The sequence below is a fragment of the Podarcis melisellensis genome (genome assembly GCF_964234715.1).
Source record: "Podarcis melisellensis genome assembly, chromosome: 2".
NCBI lineage: Eukaryota > Metazoa > Chordata > Lepidosauria > Squamata > Lacertidae > Podarcis > Podarcis melisellensis.
In genome coordinates this window covers 105,112,416-105,135,472 of record NC_138529.1, presented here as the reverse complement: position 1 = coordinate 105,135,472, position 23,057 = coordinate 105,112,416, and the positions used below count along the sequence as shown (strand labels likewise).

The 23,057-nt window shown below is 49.8% G+C and overlaps 1 protein-coding gene across 1 annotated transcript in view; it reads right to left on the bottom strand.

The window, feature by feature from the left end:
* Positions 1-23,057, bottom strand: part of GABBR1 (gamma-aminobutyric acid type B receptor subunit 1) — a 164,917-nt gene that overhangs the window by 49,017 nt on the left and 92,843 nt on the right. The window contains exons 4-7 of the mRNA XM_081901508.1: positions 18,867-19,070; positions 16,798-16,986; positions 13,870-13,902; positions 2,407-2,567 (exon numbers count right to left, since the gene is read on the bottom strand). Coding sequence (XP_081757634.1) covers positions 2,407-2,567; positions 13,870-13,902; positions 16,798-16,986; positions 18,867-19,070 — 587 coding nt within the window. The remainder of the gene's footprint in view (positions 1-2,406; positions 2,568-13,869; positions 13,903-16,797; positions 16,987-18,866; positions 19,071-23,057) is intronic.

The following is a 23,057-nucleotide window of genomic DNA, read 5'->3' as shown; positions in this document are numbered from 1 at the left end:
ATGCTGTTTGCCTGTGGAATCAAATTGGACAGAACCTTTGGTTGCAGTTCCATTGCATTCGTACCTAAATGGCTAAGTCCCACTTGCGCAGGACACCGGCTTAGAACAAGGTATATGCAAATACACAGTAAAGCAGTTAGAGAGGGAGAGGTCAGCGTGCCTGAGAAGGCTGAGCATTTCTCGAGGCCCAGATCTGCCTGCAACTGTACTGGCAGCTCAGGGGGAGACCCTGGGACAGGTTCCCAGTTCAGGCAAGACCTGGGCCAAGTTAGAAGTCCTGCCTTGGATAGTTTGCCTCTTGAGGATGCTGCAGTGCCTTCTAGATTTGCACACCCCTCTTAATTCTGTCTCATACTGGCTGTGACACACAAACACACACACACACAATCCTGGAGTGGGAAAATTCATTTATGACTTTGGTTCAAAAGGTACCTCTAGGAAAGAAAGAACTGACAGGGTTAAACAAATGCTGGGATTCTTCCATCGCCCTCCACCTCCTGCCGCCATAACTCCTTGTTGAATTCTCTTCAATTTCTAACCTTGGATCCCCATTTCCACCACTGGGTAAACTGGCTGGGGATATAGCTGGACTGCAACTCCCATTATCCCCAGCCCGCTTAGCCAGTGGTAGGAATGATGGGAGTTGTAGTCCAGCAATGTATGGAGACCCAAGGTTAAAGAAGAGTACTCTTAACAGAGGTCAGCAATCCCAGAAACGAGCTTTAATCAAGCTCACGGCTCTAGGAAGAGGCAACGGAGAGCCAAGGGCAGGTGAGCTTCACCTGGGCTGCGGCTCAGTGGAAGAGCATCTGCTTGACAGGCAGAAGGTTGCAGATGGTCCCATCCCTGCCATTACCAGGTGAGGCTGGGAACGTCCCCTGCCTGAAACCCTGGAGAGATGCTGCCAGACAGTGCAAACAGCACTGAGTCAGAGGAACCAATAGTCTGACTCTGAATAAGGCAGCTCCAGATATTCCCTCTCAAAGGGAGATTGCCCTCCTGCAATCTCTACCCCAGGAAACCGATCCACACTGGCAATGGCGACCACCTTGGTGCCACATCATCCCATCTCCCACCCCTAGGACCTCTCGTTTGGATCCCATTCCAAGAGACAGTCTTCCCCTTAGAGACCACCAAAGTAGTCATCACCCACAGCCTGGTCCATATTGCCAGAGGGGAAACCAACACACAGAGAGGATTCCTTCTGTAGCCCTGGCACACAGGACTCCATTGACACCAACAGATCTAATGCTGCTCTTCCCATAGCCACAAACAGTAGCACCATCCCTGCATGCTGATCCCTCCATTCCCTTGACACAAGTGAGGTCCTGCATCTCCCCAGCTTCCCCACCTTGCAAGGAAAAAAGCCTGGGGCGGGAGGGAGCACATCTCCCTATGCCTCCTTCTGTCCACACCATCAGTGGGTCCCCTGGTAAGTCTCAACGTGAATCTTCCTCTCGTGCAACCCACTTTGCATCAACGTCCCTGGAAGCCCCCCCCCCCACTTCCCACCAGCTCCACGTCTGATCTCGGCCCCCAGGACTCTTCTCCCACTGCATGCACTGCTGAGACGGCTTCTTCCCTTTGCAGACTTCTTGCCTCCCTTTTCACCTTGACTGCTGCTGCCATGTTGGGCCAGTCACCCCCCTTTGCAACCCTGGCTTGCATCTCTCCCAAAGCCCAGATATATCTCTGTGGCGCATCTCTCCCAACACCCCTTTTCCGATTAGAGCCCACCAAGCCTTCCCATGCCCAGTTTCCCCCCAGCCCTCTCTGCCTTCCTCTCATGGCAGCTGATGGGACCGCAAGGTTCTCTGTCCAAAGGAGGTGCTCTGGCCCCACATGAAAGGTGAGGGGGCAGAAGGGGACCATCCCCGGCACTGCCCCGTTCAAGCTTGCATCCCTCCGGCCTTGGCCAGTTCCCTCGCCCCTCACCTCCCAGCTCTCATGGGGTGCTAACTGGCTGTCTCTACACCTTCCCACACATCTGCTTCCTACTTTCAAGGTCTTTTCATCCATCCCTTCTCCCAGGGGCGTTCTAGTGGGAAGGATGGACAGCCCTTGGACAGGTCTCCCAGCCCAGCCTGGGCTCTCCGTGCCCCTGTAGCATCTGCGAGGGAATGGGTGGAAGGATGCAGACCAGCCCCAGCACCTCAGTTACTCCTGTGAGTCCATCCCCCCAGGGCTCACTTCGCTGCACTTGCACCAGGAGGTGCACCACCAACGCCTGCCTATGCCCCCCATCCTGCCCGTCCAGTGTGATGGGATGTCGCCGTCCCCCCGTCCCCCTATGCCAACCTCCAGAGCCTCTCATCCCCGCAGCGATGCCCACGTGTCGCCCCTGAACGGGCCGGGGGCGCTTGGGAGGGTGGGGTAAGGCTGGGACGGGTCGCAACGTCGTCTCACCTCGCTGTCGCGGTGGTCGAGGCGCAGCTCGTAGTCGGGCAGGATGTCCCTACGGCTGTTGACGTCGTCGAGGGCCATCTGGGCCGAGGGCAGGCAGGCTTGGCCCCCGGGCCACCCTCCGGTCATGGGGAAGAGCGCGCCGATGTGCAGCCTCTTCTTGCCTGCGCCCAGCGGGGGAGAGAGCAAGAGCCAGCCCGTGAGCACCAGCAAGGCCGCCTGGGCACCCCCGGCGGGGCGCGGGCCGGGCCAGGCCATGGTGTGCGGCCGGCCGGAGGTCAGGGGCGGCGGCGGCGCTGGCGGCGAGGGCGCGCGGCGGCGGCGCTGGCTGCACTGTGCGGCGGCGGCGAGGGCGCCAGAGCCGGCTCCTCCATGGCGCTGCCCGGCGTCGGTGCTGCAGTGAGCGAGCGAGCGGGCGAGCGAGCCAGCCGAGGGGGGAGGGGGAGGAGGAGGGAGGAGGAGGAGGAGGGAGAGCGGGGAGGGGAGGGGGAGGGAGAGAGGGAGGGGGCTGATGTCAGCGCGGAGCCGGCGTTACTCCGGGGCTGGGAAAGGGGGTTGCGTTGAGAGCCCACCGCGGCGCCACGTCCCGGCGCAAAGGGGTGGGGATGGGGACCAGGACAAGCGAGGCGAGGGAGGTAGAGGCCGAGGAGGCGGGGGAGGAAGGCGAGGGGGGAGCCACAGGAGGAGGTGTGGGGAAAGATGGGGGTGATGGAGAAGAGGGAGGGGTGGAGGACGGGGGATATGGAAACAACTTGGGATGATGGAGAGAAACAGGAAAGGAAGGACGTGGTGTTGGTGGAGAGCAGGGAAAGTGGCAGGGTGATGGAGGGATGGGGAAGTCAGGTGAAGGAAGCGGGGAGCACAGGTGTGCGTGTCTGGCTGCGGGGAAGGGGTGGAGGAGCAGGAGACATCCAGGGGTGGGTGGAGGAAGAGGGGTGGGTGGCTAGAGGCGCTCAGGGGTGGAGAACTTGAGAGGTATAGATTGGAAATGGAGAAAGGATCAGAATAGAAATCAAAGAGGGGTGGATGGGAATGAGGGGCAAAGAGTTGGGGCGGGGAGGAGAGGGAAATGGCCTGTAGTGATGGGGGACGGAGCAAGAGCACGTGGTGGAGGAGCGCTAGGAGATTGTGGGGAAGTGAGAATAGGATGGAGAGAAAGGGAAGGAGGCAGGGAGAATCTGGCTGGTAACGAAGGATGCTTGGATGGAGACTCAGAGTGAAGAGGCAACGGAGGCCCAAGGGATGAAAAGTCAGGGGAAGATGGAGAGAAAGAGCCAGCTGGAGAAAGAGAGAAGTGGATGGATGATCAGAGAGAGGGTGTGTGTACTAAAAAGAGGAAGACTAGAAGGACCTCAGGCTAGCTCCAGGTCTTGCTGGGGCCCAGCTCCCATGAACACTGACCATGCTGGGTGGAGCTGATGGGAGTTGGAAACTGACAAGCTCTGGAGAGCCACAGGTGTCCCACATGCCTGTGTTGAGGGGATGGAGAAGAGTCAGTGAGGGGAAGATGCATGGAGGTTTGTGGAAGGAGGTGGCACAGGCCTAAAGTATGGAGGAGAAAGATGGTGAGGGCAGAGATGAGGGAGGGAGAGAATGATTGAAGGGGTGGAAAAGCAGCTGGTGGCGAAGCCGGGCAGAAAGGGAGTAGACGAGACAGGGAAAGATGGACCTGGGGTTGAGAGCTGGGCTGCTGCAGGGAGGGAGGGAAACTGACAGGGATGCAGAGATTCAGAGAGAGGAAACACATCGATGGGGTCAAGGAGGGTTGAAGAAGAAGCTGCTGAAAGGTGCCTCCAGACTCTCCCTGTTTTTCTGGAGGGAGTCACTCACATCCCAGAACTTTAGGTTTGCGCTATCAACGTGGATGGAAGGGCTTTGTTGCCCTAACAAGTCCACTTTTTTTAAAAAAGAAGAATTTGGAGGTTTTTTTTGTAGTTTGGGAAAGTGATGGGGAAATTCACTGAAAAGTGTGGAGTGAGCAAATGTCTAACAGGAAGACACAGAAATTAAATGGACGCAAGCAAATCAGGAGAAACGCTCATTGTCACATAACTGCCCCACAAACAGATCTGAACTAATGCTCAGAGAAGCCTGGATGTAAGGCATTTCCGGACGGACAAGCTGTTGGGCATTGTTTGCAAGGAGATTAGATGACACACTGGCTATTTAATGAGCGTTCACTCTGATTTGTTTGTCCGGAGGCTGGACGACGACATTGCATCCAAGCAAATGTCACTCCACTTGCCTTATCACAAGAGTCCGATCTTCTCGGGAATCAGGGTTTCATGTCATTTACCTATTTTTGCACAAGAGTTCCCGTAGTTGGGCAACCTGAACTTGCTGATATGCGACTGGATCCCACCCCAAAACAAGCGAGAGCCTGGAAGTGCCCGTAATCTAACCTCTGCGCAAGCAAATGAGGACAAATGCTGAATAAACGGATCGTCTGGAGGCAAAGCAGAGAGAGCAGGGAAGAGAGGAGAGGAGATGGGAGAAGCTTTGTGGAGGAGATGTACAGAGATGGGGCGGTAGGGGAGGAGGAAGAGGAGAAAAGGCAGATGGGATCGATCAAAACAGTTGATACCGAGGGAGAAGCAGAGGCGCAGTCTGAGAGGTGCGGAGGACACAAGGAACAGCTGATTGAAGGACAGGGGTTCACAGCCGTCGGGGCAGGGTGTGGGGAGCAAAGGGATCCCAGCCCCACATGCAGACGGAGCTCCATCTAAGGGGTGCATCATGCTTCTCAACTTCCAGCTGACCAGAAGAAACTCTTTCTATATATCAGTTCAGCAACAGATAAAGTGGTGGTGGTGGTGGGGGGGGGGACCTGATGTGAAAACAAGCTAAAAGCAGTTGCTTTGAACTGCATCAGATCTGTTCCCTTTCCTGCTGTGTGTGGGGCGGGCGGGGGGGGGGGGGAGAGAACAGTTTTCTGGTTTAGAATAGAGACACTGGGGGTCAGGATTCCTAGATTCACTGGAAGGGGAGCCCAGATGATACAACGATGGTGGTACACGTGTGTGTGTGTGTTTGGTGGTACTGGTGGAGGGGCGCGCGCGCACGGTGAAGTCCTCGGCTCTTTTCCCAGCTTTGGGGAACGGGGAGGAGGTGGTGTATGTCACCAGCTCCCCTCCCTGCTGGCTGCTGACATTTTCCTGGCACGGAGACATGCGGAGGTGGCTGGGAAAGGAACGGAAGCAAAGAAAGGAATAAAGAGCTTCCCTGCAGATCAATGTACTTTCACCAGCCGCTCGCTGGGGTTCACCCCTGGCGGGGAAACGGAGTCTCGGAGAGAGGAAAGGGCACGCACAGAAGAAAACAGGGAGGGGGGAGGGAGGGGAAATGGAAGCAGAAAAGAGCAATTCTTGGTTCTCCAAATCTCCCTGTTCTCACCCATCAGGGTCTAGGGATAACCAACGTGGCGCCCGCCCGGTGTTGCTGAACTACAACTCCCATCAGAGGCAGCATAGCCAATGGTCAGGAATGAATGGAATTGTAGTCCGCAAACCACCAGAGGGCACCTCATTGGCTAAGTCTGCCCTAAGCTAGCCTTCGCTCCTCACCCTTCCCTGGCTGTTTTGGAATACAACTCCCATCAGCCCCAGTCTTTGGAAACTGCATTTCAAAACATCTGGAGGTAACCAGGTTGGTGCAGGTTGCCCTGAACCCTACTAATCTTTCAAGGAAACCAGGGGTTTGGGGTGTCCTCCCAGAGTTAGGAATAGGACACCTTCCCAGAGGGACAAGGTGCCTTGCTTTTCCCACATGCACCCAGAAGAACATAATGGACTGACTCTTAACATAGCTGGAGGGAGACATACAGGGGCCTCCCATATTTATTTTAGGGCCTAGAAGAAAGTTTTAAGTGCCATCTCCAAAATAAAGGTAAAGGTACCCCTGATTGTTAGGTCCAGTTGTGGACGAATCTGGGGTTGCACACTCATCTTGCTCTATAGGTCAAGGGAGCCAGCGTTTGTCCGCAGACAGCTTCCAGGTCATGTGGCCAGCATGACTAAGTCACTTCTGGCGAACCAGAGCAGTGCACTGAAACGCCGTTTACCTTCCCACCAGAGTGGTACCTATTTATCTACTTGCACTTTGATGTGCTTTCGAACTGCTAGGTTGGCAGGAGCAGGGACTGAGCAACGGGAGCTCACCCCGTCACGGGGATTTGAACCTCCGACCTTCTGATTGGCAAGTCCTAGGCTCTGTGGTTTAGAGCACAGCGCCACCCGCGTCCAAAATACTTAACTTTTAAAGCACATCTATGGGCCCAAAGCTATGGTCTGCCATCCCCACCTCTGGGCAAAAAAATTAGAGCCTCTCAAAAGCCCAACAAGTAGGTCACTTGGCAGGCCGCTTGCCCCTCTAAAGACCTGGGCAATCACTTAGATCTTCAGCTGCTGGGTCAGATGGCATGACTGGGATGCAGCATAACATAAGGTAAGTTACATCAGGACTATTGCCACCATATGAATATATGGTAAAGAAAATATGAAGTGGGTACCCAAACACATCTTTGTGCCAAAGCTGGGTCGTAGATCTCAAGAAGCTGAGGACTACTGACTTAGATCATCTGGGGAACTTTTATTCATGGGACCCCACCCAACAGAATACGAGGCCGGTGACCCCAAATGGGCCTTTTGCACCATAGCTCTTGCACCATGGAATGCCCTATCCCTCTGCCATATGTGAAATAGCGTTGATCCAGTGGCTTCTGATGTCTTGTGAAGACATTTTCTTCATTTGCCTAGAATTTCCCTGACCCACAAGAATCTCTTGTTTCCGAATTCCTGCTTTAACCTGCCCCTGGTTTTTATCTGTTTTCATACCGACGGTTTACTGCTTTTAGTATGCTGTTTTACTGTTTTTTATGTTATTTTTGTACACCACTTAGGGATTTATTTATTTATTTTAGATATATACAATATCATGCAGGTTAGGAATGCTTTTAAATACAATACAATGAATTTTAAAAGTGATATCAAACAACATAGTGCTTACTCATCCCTGGCAGAGGATGACGAATTTTCAGAGAGAGGCAGTCACATGGGTCTGTGGTGGTCTTTAAAACCCCAAAGGACGGATGCCAAAAGAGAGGCAAACAGCCCATGAAAAACAAGGTGGTTACCTCATGGCTTGGTATTCAGTAATCTGATGTCATTACCTAAATGGATGGACACATTCTGGCCGGGAAGGAAGAGGTCATTTTGCTGCTTTTTGGCCTAGGCAAGCCACACACTCGATAACCGTGTGGGAAGGGGCACAAGAAGACACCTAGAATCATCCCCTACCCATGTCCTTCTTGTAGCTCCTTGAGAAGTCCCATCTCACAATAAGAGGGACAGTACTGCAGGTAAGAGAAGCAGATGCATCTACCTGGCGGCGTTTGTTTGAACGCATTAGCTGTTGATGGGGAGCCCAACCACTAGGGAAGCTGGCTCCTGAAGGAAAAGGCTGTGAAACCAAAGCACGTTTGATGTGAAAATGCCGTTTCCAAAAACAGCCTTCCCATAGCATGTATATATATATAAATCTGCACTCCAGCTGGAACATATACAGTTACATGCATTAATAATCTCAAGGCTCAGTTATTGCAATGCTTGGGCCTGGTCTGGAGGCTTGTGCACCAGTCCAGATGGTGGCTAGACTGCTGGTGGGGGCAGACTATCGCTGGCACATTTCTCCAGAGCTTGAAAGCTTGCACCGGCTGCCTGTATGCTGTCAGGTCACGTCCCTTAGAATCATGGAATCATAGAATCATAGAGTTGAAAGAGACCACAAGGGCCATCGAGTCCAACCCCCTGCCAAGCAGGAAACACCATCAGAGCACTCCTGACATATGGTTGTCAAGCCTCTGCTTAAAGACCTCCAAAGAAGGAGACTCTAACACACTCCTTGAGCTTCATGGTTGAGTTGGCTTTCAAACCCAGGTCTCTGTAGCCCAAAACCCATATCTGATATATGGCAGAAGTGATCAGAATGGGATGCACCCTAGTGGCCAAGGCTGAGAACTTTAAAATAGGGGGTACTGGTCCTGATCTTTGTAGAGAAGAGAATATTACCTACTGCAGGCAGGGGAAGAGATGCACCTCAGCTGGTAGATCACCTGCTTTGAGGGCTTAGGGTCCCAAGTTCAGTCCCTGCCATTCTTGGGTTTGTGGAATATGAAACACAAGAGCAGACAAGTACAACATGCCTAGAGTGATCATGGGGAGGAATGTTTGTCCAGCCAGCAGGTAAACTTCCTGTTTCCTTCTGGACTGGGACAGACTTCCTCTGCATGTGACTAGAGGTGGGCGTGACTTCACCTGTGCAGGAAATGACAAAAGCACAGGGCAGGGAAGCCATCTCTCTCTTTTTGACTACATGCATCAAAGAAGCAACATCTGCTTAGCCAAAGATGCTCTCTTAGCAGAGTCTGTAACCTGAAGCGTCTGTAACCTGAAGCATCTGTAACCCGAGGTACCACTGTACACAGTTGGCTCACGGCCTCGACGTTATCAGCACCATGCTCTAACCAACTGAGCTAAAGATATAACCTAAAAAGAGACTCCTGGATGAAGCCAAGGGGCCATCAAATCCAGCACCCTGTTCTCCCAATGGCCATCCAGATGCCTGTGGGAAGCCCACAAGAGCACACTCCCTTGTCCTGCCATTTCCAGCCACTGGTTCACTGACCTGAGGTGATTCATTGCCCTTAGGGCCAGTGGGCACGTCTGCATGTGGATGTCAGGCATAAAACCCTTGTGAAGGTGCTGCCAAATGGTGATCAATCAGGAACAGGCCACAGCTCAGTGAAACAGCAAAAGCTTTGCATGCAAAAGGTCTCAGGTTCAATCAAGTACATTTCCGAGCACAATTCAAAGTGTTGGTGCTGACCTTTAAAGCCCTAAGCGGCCTCGGTCCTGTATACCTGAAGGAGCGTCTCCACCCCCCATCGTTCGGCCCGGACACTGAGGTCCAGCGCCGAGGGCCTTTTGGCGGTTCCCTCACTGCGAGAAGCCAAGTTACAGGGAACCAGGCAGAGGCCCTTCTCGGTTGTGGCACCCACCCTGTGGAACGCCCTCCCACCAGATGTCAAGGCAATAAACAACTACAGTGGTACCTCAGATTACATATGCTTCAGGTTCCAGACGCTTCAGGTTCCAGACTCCACTAACCCAGAAATATTACCTCGGGTTAAGGACTGTGCTTCAGGATGAGAACAGAAATTGTGCTAAGGTGGCGTGGCGGCAGCAGGAGGCCCCATTAGCTAAAGTGGTGCTTCAGGTTAAGAACAGTTTCAGGTTAAGAACGGACCTGTGGAACGAATTAAGTACTTAACCCGAGGTACCACTGTATTTTACTTTTAAAAGACAACTGAAGGCGGCCCTGTTTAGGGAAGTTTTTAATGTGCAACGCTGTATTGTTTTAAATATTCAGCTGGAAGCTGCCCAGAGTGGCTAGGGAAACCCAGCCAGATGGGCGGGAGATATAAATTATTATTATTATTATTATTATTATTATTAGGCAATGAGAAAGTGCTCCCTCTAGGCCTGAGACCCTTGAACGCTGTTGCCTCTCAGGATACACAACAGCAGCTTCCCTTGCTGTCTGGAGCCCACCTGGGTGTTTTCTGCTGCTCCAGAGAAGCAGACACGGAGCAATGGATCCAAACTACAGGAAAGAAGATTCCACCTAAACATTAGGAAGAACTTCCTGACAGTAAGAGCTGTTCGACAGTGGAATTTGCTGCCAAGGAGTGTGGTGGAGTCTCCTTCTTTGGAGGTCTTGAAGCAGAGGCTTGACAACCATATGTCAGGAGTGCTCTAATGGTGCTTCCTGCTTGGCAGGGGGTTGGAATCGATGGCCCTTGTGGTCTCTTCCAACTCTATGATTCTATGATTCTATGGGTGAAGATTCCCAGAGTGAAGCTATAGAGCAACCCTGGCGTCTTCCATACCAGTTCCTGGTGACTTTGGGGTGGGGGTTGCACATGAACAATGTGTGTCAAGAGGCTCAAAACCAGAGAGCTTCTGACGGGTGAGAAGAGAAAAGGAGCTGATCTGACTTTTGACAGCATAAAGAATGACCCAAAGGGAAAGAACAGAGGAAGTGGCGTCGTGACAAGAAGGCTCAGGCTTGACGGAGAGACGAAGTGTGCATGCAGATGGGCCCCGATGGAGACAGTCTGGCCACATCAGCGGCGGCTCTGGCTCTGTTAAGCACCGCCAATCATCAAGGATTCTGGGCAGGTGTGCCCCACATTGGGGAGGGGGGGAGAGAAACGGACTATTGCCCTTGAAAGCAACAGTTGAGATGCATCAGTGATACATGGGGAACACTGAGTGCTGGCCGGTACAGAAACTGGGGTGGGTAGAGGGAGAGGAAGGTTTTTTTGCCCTTTAGGCTATTTTCAGCTGGAGTCACAGCATGAAACTGATTCTGCAGCCAACCCCCCCGAAATGCCCTTAAAACCAGGGGAGACAGAACGTTATGGAAAGGTTCAAAGCACACGTTGAAAGAGAGAAGCTGGTGCTTTGGGATGCATGGATGAGAGATAGTTTTAAAGCGGAACGGTTAAGATGTTGGCTTGAGAAAAGGGAGTAAAAGGTAAAGGGACCCCTGACCATTAGGTCCAGTCGTGATTGACTCTGGGGTTGCGGCGCTCATCTCACTTTATTGGCCGAGGGAGCCGGCATTTGTCCGCAGACAGCTTCCGGGTCATGTGGCCAGCATGGTTAAGCCGCTTCTGGCGAACCAGAGCAGCACACGGAAACACCGTTTACCTTCCCGCTGGGGTGGTACCTTTTTATCTACTTGCATTTTGATGTGCCTTCAGATCTGCTAGGTTGGCAGGAGCAGGGTCTGAGTAATGGGAGCTCATCCCGTCGCGGGGATTCGAACCACTGACCTTCTGATCAGCAAGTCCTAGGCTCTGTGGTTTAAACCATAGCTCCACCCGTGTCCAGAGAAAAGGGAGAGCCGGGTTCAAATGGATGCTTAGTCATGGACTTCACGGGACGACCTTGGGCCAGACACTCTCGATCAGGCGAACCTACCTCGCAGAGCTGTTGTGAAGATAAAGTGGGCTGATCCTGAACTCCTTGGGGAGGAAGGGTGGGGTCTACACTTAGGTAAAACGAGTGCCATGTATTCTAACCCTTAAGCCATCCTTAAGTATCCTAGATTTAGTTATTATTTTATTAGGTGTTGTGTGTTTAAGCCACCCTTCACTATAGGGTTTCAGGGTGGGTTACGACGACAAAATATACCATTTTTAAAAGAAAGTAAAACTATTTTGATTATAAAACCAGTAAAACTGTTCCGAAAGGAACTGAAAAGTATAAATTCAGCCAAAGACAGGAACCCCACAAAACAAAGTAACTTCACCATCACAGGCCAGGGTAAAGATGCCTATGGATTGACCAAGGTCAATCAGCTGTGAAGGAAAGGCACTCTTTGTGTGCTCAGAGGTTAGCGTCCACAATTTTTCATGTTCCATGTCACATCTTTACTATTCATCTTCTCATAGAACTACAATTCCCAGAGTGGTTTAACAACCAGCCTCTCTTCCCTGCAGAGCTCTGTGAGAAGAAGAAGAAGAGTTTGTACTTGATATCCCACTTTATCACTTCCCTTAGGAGTCTCAAGCGGCTAACATTCTCCTTTTCCCTTCCTCCCCCACAACAAACACTCTTTGAGGTGAGTGGGGCTGAGAGACTTCAGAGAAGTGTGACTAGCCCAAGGTCACCCAGCAGCTGCATGTGGAGGAGCGGGGAAGCGAACCCGGTTCCCCAGATTACGAGTCCTCTGCTCTTAACCACTACACCACACTGGCTCCCAGTGAGAGGAACAGGGGGTCTCCTAACTACTCTCAGCACCCTTAACAAACTACAGTTTCCAGAATTCTTTGGGGAGAAGCCATGACTGTTAAAGTGCAGGTGTACACACCGAAATCCTCTCTTTTTCTTAGCTAGTTATGGTAAAAGAAACAGCATCTGCCACTGCAATCTGATGTCGAGCCTTCCCTTTGGGGTGGTAGATTTCATTTATTAAATTGCAAAGGCTTGTTTCTGCACTCAAGGAGTAAAGTGGGGAGAGTTCCCTGAAACGTATCATTTCAGGTTGTATGTGATGTATCAGTATATTTGAATACTGCCTCTTCCCCTTTCTTTCTCTCTCTCACACACCTCAACCTCCCCGCATGTGAAAATCTAGCCTATCAGGAGGAAGGTTTCCACCGAGCCTTCTACTTGATCTACAGTATTTGTATATACAGTGGTACCTCGGGTTAAGTACTTAATTCTTTCCGGAGGTCCGTACTTAACCTGAAACTGTTCTTAACCTGAAGCACCACTTTAGCTAATGGGGCCTCCTGCTGCTGCCACGCCGCCGGAGCACAATTTCTGTTCTCATCCTGAAGCAAAGTTCTTAACCTGAAGCACTATTTCTGGGTTAGCGGAGTCTGTAACCTGAAGCATATGTAACCTGAAGCGTATGTACAAGGAATGCTTCGCCCTGCTGACATGGAGGAGCATTGAAAATGCACACCCTCCACTCGCAGCCTTTAATGGAATTGCCCACAAAGAGCTTTTAACACTTACCATTTTACTGGTAAAAGAAAGTAATTAAGCAGATTGATTTGGATGTGGTGGATTCATTTTTAAAGGCAGATAAATCAGTTGTCTACAAATCCTCCCATTGGGCCTCCTTTCCTCTGCGAACTTTGACCACAGCAACAGCACTTGCGGCCAGCCTGGTGCAGAGATGGGGAACATGTAGCTCTCTAGTTGTTGTTGGACTTCAATTCCCACCAGCCTCAGCAAGCATGGCCAGCGGTCAGGAACGATGGGAGCTGTAGGCTAGCAACATCTGGCGAGTCCCTTCTCTGCCCTAGCAAAAGGGACACAAGACTGAGCCGACGTTTTAACTCCCATCTTCTCCCTAAAGCAAGCGCTTGCCTATTCCTTCTCCTTGCTTGTTATCTCTGCCACGTTACCAACCCGCTACTTTCACTTGGTCCAAGAAGAGCTCTGAGCTGCGTGTCATTCCAGCAAGGGGATGTAGGTCAGCCTGGGATTAGGGAGGGATGTGGAATCTGTACGTACTCCCTCGTGATGCTAACGCACCTTCCTTTCTACATGAGAGGGCGACAGGGCCCTCCTTCAGACGTCTACTCAAATGTAAGGTTTGCTGAGTTCAGTGGGACTTGCTGCCAGGCAGGCGTGTGTACAAGTTTGCAGCCCAAGTCTCACTACTGGGTTCAGGATCCCAGTGGGGCAGGGAGGGGCGTCAAAGCTCTGTCTACTATCAAGTCCTTTAGGGTCAGCTGGAGGTGGCTGCAAGAAGCGAAGGCACCCGTTTGTCACAAGGAAAACCACACAAGCCAAGGCCAAGATTCGGCAAAGCGGAAGGGTGAAGGCGAGACATCTTTGTAGACATGGGAAAGCAAGGGTGAAGGGCAGTCAGAACACAACTCACCTGATCCAGGTGTGTAAACAGGAGGCCGCCACACTGTGGAAGGGAGCAAGGTAGAAAAAGCAATCAGGACCAAAAGAGAGGTCTGTCTCCAATATTGGGCAAACTGAGGCAACTGCCTCAGGCCATGGGCGTGGCAAATTTTCACCCCAGGGGCCTCCATGAGCTTTTTTTGCTGGCCAGCTGACACACCCAGTTCTTGTGGGGAGATGCAGAGCATCCATCCCACCCCATGCTTCTCTTTGAGGGTCCTTTGTCAGAGCAAGGCATTCTGGGTAAGTTGGCCTGGGAGAGTGTCTGAACCACCACTGATTTTTCACAGCAGGTAAGGTGGTTTTTTTAATAGAATTTTTAATTAAGTTTGTAAGGCAGATTAAATGATGCAGAATTGAGGGAACTCTTATCATCCTGTCAGCACAATTAAAAATACCTAGGATCATAAACCTTAATTGATTTAATTGGTATATAAATCTGCTTTAATGGATCACTCAGACATGTCCCAGCTGCAATCCCAAAGTGCGAACGTCTATTATTAAGACTGAGGATGAAGTTCCTGCTTATTTTTGGAAACTATTTTGGTTTTGGTGTGTTAAGGATAAACCTTCTTCCATATGGTCCTCCCCCCCCCACATGCTCTGTTCAACATCTGAGGCCTTGCTCCAAGTACCACTTCGTGTGAAACGCAGTCAGCAACCACCAGGAGCAGGGCCTTTTTGGTATCAGCCCCACTCCATAGATGTCATGACCCCAGACCCTGGGTCCTTGCAGTGTGCTGTAGAATACTCAAGGCCATGAGATTCAGGCTGCTTCCTCAGTGGGGAAGAACTGTAAGTACAATCTTGGCCAGATAACACAGCCCCACACCACCCACAGAGTCCACAGCTGTCCCTCCCACTCCCCGAAGGCCAGTATAAGGAGACTTCCTCTGTGGAAAGTGTACTATGCGTTCAGTTGGTTTTAGCTCCTAGCTTGGTACAAAAGAGCTCCAGGGATGCTTGGAGCTGTCCAAGGTCCTGATTTTCTTTGCTTTCTGTCTAAGAGAGTTTCCGATCAGACTTGATCCAGCCTACCTAGGCTGGACTTTACCTGCTTGAACTGGCCTTGCATGTCTTGACTTGACTTCACTGGGTACAACGCACTTCCCCTGTGAGGTTCAAGAGCCTACGGGACTGGATAATGGGATGTGTACTCAAAAGAAAAAATTACCAGGGTCTGACAGTTTGTCCTTTTTAGAGTCTGCCCAAGACATGGCTGTTCCAGAAGGCCTGTAATTGATGGCTCTCTTTACTTTGTTATTTTTGAGATGTTTGCCGCCATTACTAATGTTTTACTTGATGACATTTGATGCCATCAAATTTTATATTGCCTCTTTTAAACTAACTGCACGACGGGCTCTTATGCAAGCCTCTGTGAATTCCACTTTGTGGGAAGGGCAAGATACAAGGAAGCTCATAATAAGGGATCTTGGCAAAAGGCCTATTATGCCAACCAATATGCCTGTGCCAGGACAGAGATGCCAAGAGAATGGCTATAATGGGCCAAAGTGGTGAGCCCTTCTTCATTCTTTGTCTGGCTCTTCCCCTTTGACCTTACCTCCTTGGGTGACCCTGATGGGAGTACAAGACTGTGAATTCTGTACCCCAGGAATAGGGAGACTGCCACCCTCCAGGTGATGGGAGTCCAACAATACATGGGTGCTCACAAGTTTCCCATCCCTGCTATACACTTTCAGCCTCTGTCAATGGTGCAAATTTACACCAGCCATCTATTGTGTGGCCACCAGTTTCTTAGCACAATCCAGGGGACTAGAGGCTTTCCTGAACTCCACCCCCAGTTCTTTCCATACCAAAGCCTTTCTCATCACCTCATTCTTGAAACTCATCTCCTATATATTTTGGAAAGTTGCTTGCTTGTTTGGCACGCATCTGCACATTTCTTAAGACACCATAACCAAATATTCCATAATGATTCCTGAGATCCAGGAGCAGGTTCTTATCTATGTTTAGTTACAATTGGTCACTCCTTTTAATCAAGATGACAGCGTGACCCTATCAAACCTGCACTGATTTCAATCACCAGTATAAAAGCTGCACTGATCTTTAGTTTTCTTGAAATTCCCAAGCAAGTGCCTTATATTCCAGAGTGTTCCCCCCCCCGCACAGAAATACCAGTTCATTCCTTACTCTCTCAGCAGAGAAGAGGAACAAGAGCCAGAGTGCATTATATACCACAAAAGTATCAAACATAGCTGTTGTGGTGTTAATTCTAAGCCCACTATAACTATATATTTTAAAAATTCCTGGAAACTTCTGCTAGAGTCACAGATCCACACACTTTTTTTCTGAGTGAGAACTTTCTGCTCCAAATATAGTTATGGGTCTTCACAGGAATTTTCCTGGGGGTGCTGGTCGTGAAAGTAAAGTACCGTATTTTTCGCTCTATAAGACGCACCAGACCACAAGACGCACCTAGTTTTTGGAGGAGGAAAACAAGAAAAAATATATTCTGAATCTCAGAAGCCAGAACAGCAAGAGGGATCGCTGCGCAGTGAAAGCAGCAATCCCTCTTGCTGTTCTGGCTTCTGGGATAGCTGCGCAGCCTCCATAAGATGCACACACATTTCCCCTTACTTTTTAGGAGGGAAAATGTGAGTCTTATAGAGCAGAAAATACGGTAAAATACTGAAAGGGGAGCAGCAGGCCAGCTTCTCACCAAAAAAGAGGGAATAATAGCGCCTGTGCTTTTTTCGTTGCACATTTCAGGTTCCACAAATGCTAGAATTTGACTTTTAAAAATATGAGAATCTAGGGGTTATGGTTCAATCATTGGGGGATGGGTGTGTTCAATTGTTGTCGTCATCCCCCAACCCAGGACATCTATCCATTTGCCCTGCTCCCACCAATCCACCTGTTGTCCTGCTTTGTGACTTACATTCGCAGACAGGCTTGGAGGAACTCCAGCGGCCCACCTTGGTGCAGTTGCTACGTGGGCTGCCCACCAGGTGGAAGCCAGGATTGCAGCGATACTCCACCCAGGTGCCCTCCACGGGCACCCGCTCAATCGCCCGGACATGCACTTGCCCGTTCTCCAGGCTCAGATGCATCTTGGGACAGGTGCGCACTGCAGGAGAGAGGAAAGAAGCAGTTCTTTGAGAAGTATGGTCTGATTACTAGAGTATGTAGCTTGGCTTGGTAGCATAAGTATACCTGAAGGAGTGTCTCCACCCTCATCGTTCAACCCAGACACTGAGATCCAGCACCGAGGGCCTTCTGGCGGTTCCCTCACTGCCAGAAGTCAAGTTACAGGGAACCAGGAAGAGGAACTTCTCAGTAGTGGGGCCCGCCCTGTGGAATGCGCTCCCATTAGATGTCAATGAAATAAACAACTATCTGACTTTTAGAAGACATCTGAAGGCAGCCCTGTTTAGGGAAGTTTTTAATGATTGATGTTTTAATGCATTTTTAATCTTTTGTTGGAAGCCGCCCAGAGTAGCTGGGGAAACCCAGCCAGATGGGCGGGGTATAAATAAATTATTATTATTATTATTATTATTATTATTATTATTATTATTATTCACTTAGAGCTATTTACACTTGGACATCACGTGACCCCGTTGAATCAAGGAGAGCTCCCCAGCTGTACACCTGTGCCTTCAGGATGTCAGGTATGGGAGTTCCCATCTCCCTTCTGGTAGCTCACCAATAAGAATTAACGAGCATTTGGTAGATTTATGGTCTTTTTATTACAGCATTCTGTTACCAGCACAAGTGGGCATTTCTCTGCAAAGACATTAGCTGCCTCCTTTGACTCCTCCTTGCGATTTCCGCAGCAAGGAGTGCGCCAAACAGAAGTCTCCCCCCCCCACATTTCCTTTGTTCTCTGACACGCTCGAACACCTGAGTTTGGGGGGAGGGAGGGGATTCCCTCCCACTCTTGACCAATATATTGCCCAGCTGCCCCCTCCCTTCTGGTTGCTTAGCTACTATCTCAAAGCTGGGCAGCTCCTCTCTCAACTGTGCAGCTTGCGTGTCAGCCTGTCTCCCTGCTATTCCGCCTGGCCTTTAATTTGAATTCAGCCTGATCTTTTATTTCCCTTCTCTTCCCTCCCCTTCCCCTTTTATGAAGATCACCCACTCTGAGACCCCACAGCTAATTCTCCCCTGGCCTCCTCACTGGCCCAAGTAGGACCAATTCAGCCAGCTAGCCCTGGGAATTATCTAATGCTTATTTCCCCTAAATTAAATTTCTGAATTTTGAATGTTATTGTTATTCATGTTTTTATACTGTATTTAATGCTGATTTTACAATTAAGTGTTTTAAAGTTGCTGTTAGCCGCCCTGAGCCTGGTTTTTGAACTGGGAAGGGCGGGGGTATAAATTATTATTATTATTATTATTATTATTATTATTATTCTGGAGACACTGGAACCAAAGGGGGTGGGCGAATATTCCCCTTCCTCTTCTGTTAGGATCTGATCTTCCTGTGATTGCATTCCCCAATCTTCCGATTCAGACCAGCCCCTGACACAGGAGGGGTGGCATCCCATCTAAAGCAGGTAAATCCCCAGCCTCAGGAGCTACCAGACCACTTGCCAAGATTCAGATTCAGCTTAACTGACCCTCATCCAACTCACTGCTAAGTGTGGACAGTGGTTCAGCCCCTCTCCACAGCCTGGCCTGGCTCTGGGGGCAAGCAGAAGGACATGCATGGCAATAACTGTTATGTACTGAACTTCTTACCCTGGGCCAGCAGGGGGATACTGTAGATAGTTATGCAAATAAGGGATCGAAAGTGACGTTCAGTGATTGGATAGTTTTAGAAAATTGTTACAGTTACGTTGTATTGGAGCTGTATATAAGCAGGCTGACTGAACCCTTCAGTTCAGTTCTGTTCTGGCCTGTGAATAAACAAGAGCTGTTTGAAGAATCGCTGTGTCGTCTGATATGTTCACCCACAACTCAACAATAACAACTCTTCCCCCTCTGCCACATGGAACTCACAGCAGCGGCTCTCGACTTCACTGTCCGTCCAGGTGCCGTTGGACAGGCACTTCCGCACTTTGGGACCCACGATCTCGCGCTCGGGCCGGCACACGTATTCGATCTCGTAGTCGAAGGGCAGGAAGCGGGCACTCTGGACCTGTTCGCGAGTCAAGCCTCGGTAGCGGATGCCGCCATCCCAAGGAGGGAAGATGAGTTTGCAGCCTGGGAGGGGAGAGGGAGAAGAAGAGGTGGAGGGAAGGGGGGAAGGCAAGGTAGAGGAGGGGGAAAAGAAGAAGGGAACAATTCAATTTTATTTTATTTTAAGCAGTGATCAGCACTGGTTTATAAGCAGCCTGCATCATGAGAGTCTGTGTGCTGTACTGCTTAGGATCTTGGAGGTCTGAGTTCAAATCTTGATTCAGCCACAAAGCTTTTCGGGTGACCTGGAGCCTATCATTTTTTGACCCTACATAACTCCATTCTTATCCATTCTTAAGGAAATCAGCCCTGAGGACAGATCCTGAAGCTGAGGCTCCAATACTTTGGCCACCTCATGAGAAGAGAAGACTCCCTGGAAAAGGCCCTGACGTTGGGAAAGATGGAGGGCACAAGGAGAAGGGGACGGCAGAGGACGAGATGGCTGGACATTGTTCTTGAAGCTACCAGTAAGAGTTTGACCAAACTGCGGGAGGCAGTGGAAGAGAGGAATGCCTGGCGTGCTCTGGTCCATGGGGTCACGAAGAGTTGGACACGACTAAATGACTAAACAACAACAACAACAAACTCCGCAAGGCTGTTGTGAGAATAGAAAGCACATGTTTTCATTCATATATGCCACCTTATGGAATCTTACGGAATGAAAATAATAACTTCCTTCTTTGGAGATTTTAAAGCAGAGGTTGGATGGGCATCTGTCATAGATGCTTTAGCTGAGATTCCTACATTGCAGGGGGCTGGACTAGACAGCAGTTCTCAACCTGTGGGTCCCCAGATGTTAGTTCTCAACCTGTGGGTCCCCAGATGTTGTTGGACTACAACTCCCATCATCCCTGAGCTCTGGCCTTCCTAGCTAGGGGTGATGGGAGTTGTAGTTCAACAACATCTGGGGACCCACAGGTTGAGAAAGGCTGGACTAGGATGACACTCAGGGTCCCTTCCAACTCTATAATTCTACAATTCTATAACACAATTTAAAAAATGGGTCCCCCTCTAAATCTGTCCTGGGGGGGTCCCCCAAACCCTCCAGAGCAGATCTGTGGATGCCACAGGCCACACGTGAAAGGAGGAGAGATTAGGGGAGTCCAGCTGCCCAAGCGGAAGTTGTTCCATTGTGTGTTTGCTGAGCTGAACTCTGCCCAGCATGCTAGAAATAAAAGAAGCATTTAAAATACAATTAAAAAGTACGCCGCATCTAGCACAGCACATTGCAACTGCTAAAACAAGCAGAAACATTGTTAAGGGATAATACAAGACCCTAAGCAATTCTCAAGCAGCCCGTTGGAATAAATGTTTGGGAGCCAATTCAGGTACAGTACAAAAAACTTTACGCGGCGAAGGAAGTCTTCAGTGAAGGAATTCTGCCATATGCAATGCGAGTTATTTTACATAGATACCCTCTAAAGCAGGGGTCAGCAAACTTTTTTAGCAGGGGGCCGGTCCACTGTCCCTCATACCTTGTGACTATATTTTGGAGAAAAAATTAACGAATTTCTATGCCCAACAAATAACCCAGAGATGCATTTTAAATAAAAGCACACATTCTACTCATGTAAAAACATGCTGATTCCTGGACCGTCCATGGGCCGGATTTAGAAGGCGTGGGGGCCGGATCCGGCCCCCGGGCCTTAGTTTGCCTCTCCATGCTCTAAAGGTTAAGCAAACTGCATCAGCACAGAGGGAATACAGAGAGCCATTTCCCAAGTTGATAACTATTCCTCAGTGAGCAGGCAGCCACCTGGGGTGCTGATCAGCCATACTGCCGGCCCACCTGGAGAGGGTTTTTATCGCATTTCCGCAACCAATTAGAGAATCTAGGGAAGCAGAGGAGCCGGTACAGCTCTCCTCAGATCAACGCATGGGCGGGTGCTCCAGGCAGATGGTGGCTCCCCGTATGGATTGATGCCCACAAGTTGCTACTTCGTAAATGGCCATCTGCATACGCCCCTAAATATAACAAATTATTCTATATGCTCCAGGCAGAAGAAGGGAGAGGCAACAGGGAGTGCATTAGCACTGCATTTCTAGGGAAAGGGAGAAAGCGGGTAGGTCACGAGACCAGAGGATTAGTGTGGGGTAGCTGAGAAGATGGAAAATTCGTTTTTTTAAAAAAAATATTTATTGAGATTTTACAAAAAACAAAGGTTTACAGAGTGAAAATTAAAAAAGCATATAAGAAGGAAAAACTAAGAAAAAGAAAAATACAAAAATTAAGAAATAAAGATTACAAGATAAAAAGAAAAATTAAAAAGAAATCCATTTTTACGTATCTTTGAACTCATTTGCTTGTTTCGTTGACCTCCTCACACCTCCCCTTTTTGTATTCCCATTTACATAATCAAATCAGCAAATCCTTACCCTCTTTCATTTATCTTAACTTTAAATCTTAACATAATATTATATATTTTCATATATTATCAATCCATTTTTGCATATTCTTATTAACTTTGTTGCTAATGCCACTTATTTTCAATCCAACATCATTTTAACATTCATTAATTTTACAGTATTTCTGCAGATAGTCTTTAAATTTCTTCCAATCTTTTTCCACCAGCTCTTCTCCCTGGTCTCGGATTCTGCCAGTCATTTCCACCAATTCCATATAGTCCATCGAGAAGATGGAAAATTCAGACCAGGAGACCTGGATTCAAATCACCTACTTAGGGATGTCCCAACCTGGCTCACACTAGAGGAATGTTTGAAAGAGCTGGGTATGTTTAGCTTGGATGAGAGATTAAGGGGAGGCACTTTACAATGAAAGCGACATTATGGGACTTCGAACAGTCGTGGCTTCCTTGACAATTTGTAAAAGCTGTTGAGAGTTGCTAGGAGACCCTCACAGAGAAGTTTAATGGTTAGTTCTACTTTCCAGGGAATTCTGGGAATTGTAGCTCTACGAGGGGAATTGGGGAGGGACGGCTCTCAGCACCCTTAACAAATTGCAGCTCCCAGGAGGCTGTGGGGAAAGCCATGACTGTTTAATTAGCAGCGGGTGGTGCTGTGGCCTAAACCACAGAGTCTAAGGCTTGCTGACCAGAAGGTCGGCGGTTCAAATCCCCGCGACAGGGTGAGCTCCAGTTGCTCCTGCCAACCTAGCAGTTCGAAAGCACGTCAAAGTGCAAGTAGATAAATAGGTACCGCTCCGGCGGGAAGGTCAACGGCGTTTCCGTGCGCTGCTCTGGTTTCGCCAGAAGCGGCTTAGTCATGCTGGCCACATGACCCGGAAGCTGTACGCCGGCTCCCTCGGCCTATAGAGCGAGATGAGCGCCGCAACCCCATAGTCGGCCATGACTGAACCTAATGGTCAGGGGTCCCTTTACCTTTACCTTACCTTCAAATATCTGAAGGGCTGTCATTACAGAAGAAGATGGAGCAGAGCTGTTCTCTGTTGCCCCAGAGGGCAGGGCTAGAAACTAAATTGCATTTCAGCTAAATGCAAAGAGAAACTTCCCAACGTGGCTGTAGCAGGGAGGGGCAGCTGCCCCCCCACTAATAAAAATCAATAAAAAATACATAGCAAACGAGGTTCTGCCCCGGCCATCCCCCTAATATAAATCCTTTCTACGCCCATGGTTGGGCCTGCTTGACCATGGGACAGGCTGACTTGGGAGGAAGTGGGTCCTCCTCTGTGGCAGGTATTTCAGCAGAAGGACGGTGGCCATCTCTTGCGTGTGCTGTAATTGCATCATCTGGCAATGTTGATCTTGCGTTGAGTGAGGGGGTCAGACTGGATGACCTCCATGGTCCCCCCCAGGTCTCTCAGTCTGTAACCTGGGTGACCTCAATGGCACAATTGCTCTCGTTCAGCAAGAAGCAGCCATTTGCCTGCTCACATGCCGCAGGTAACTAAATCAAGGCTCCCTGCAAGACCGTAGCCCCTACTCAAAGCGAGTGACCTCATCTGACAGTGAGTAATTCTGATGCAAAGATGCAGCGCGATTACCTGCCCATAAAGGAAATTGCCTGTTCGTTCTTTGCATTAGTCACCACTCT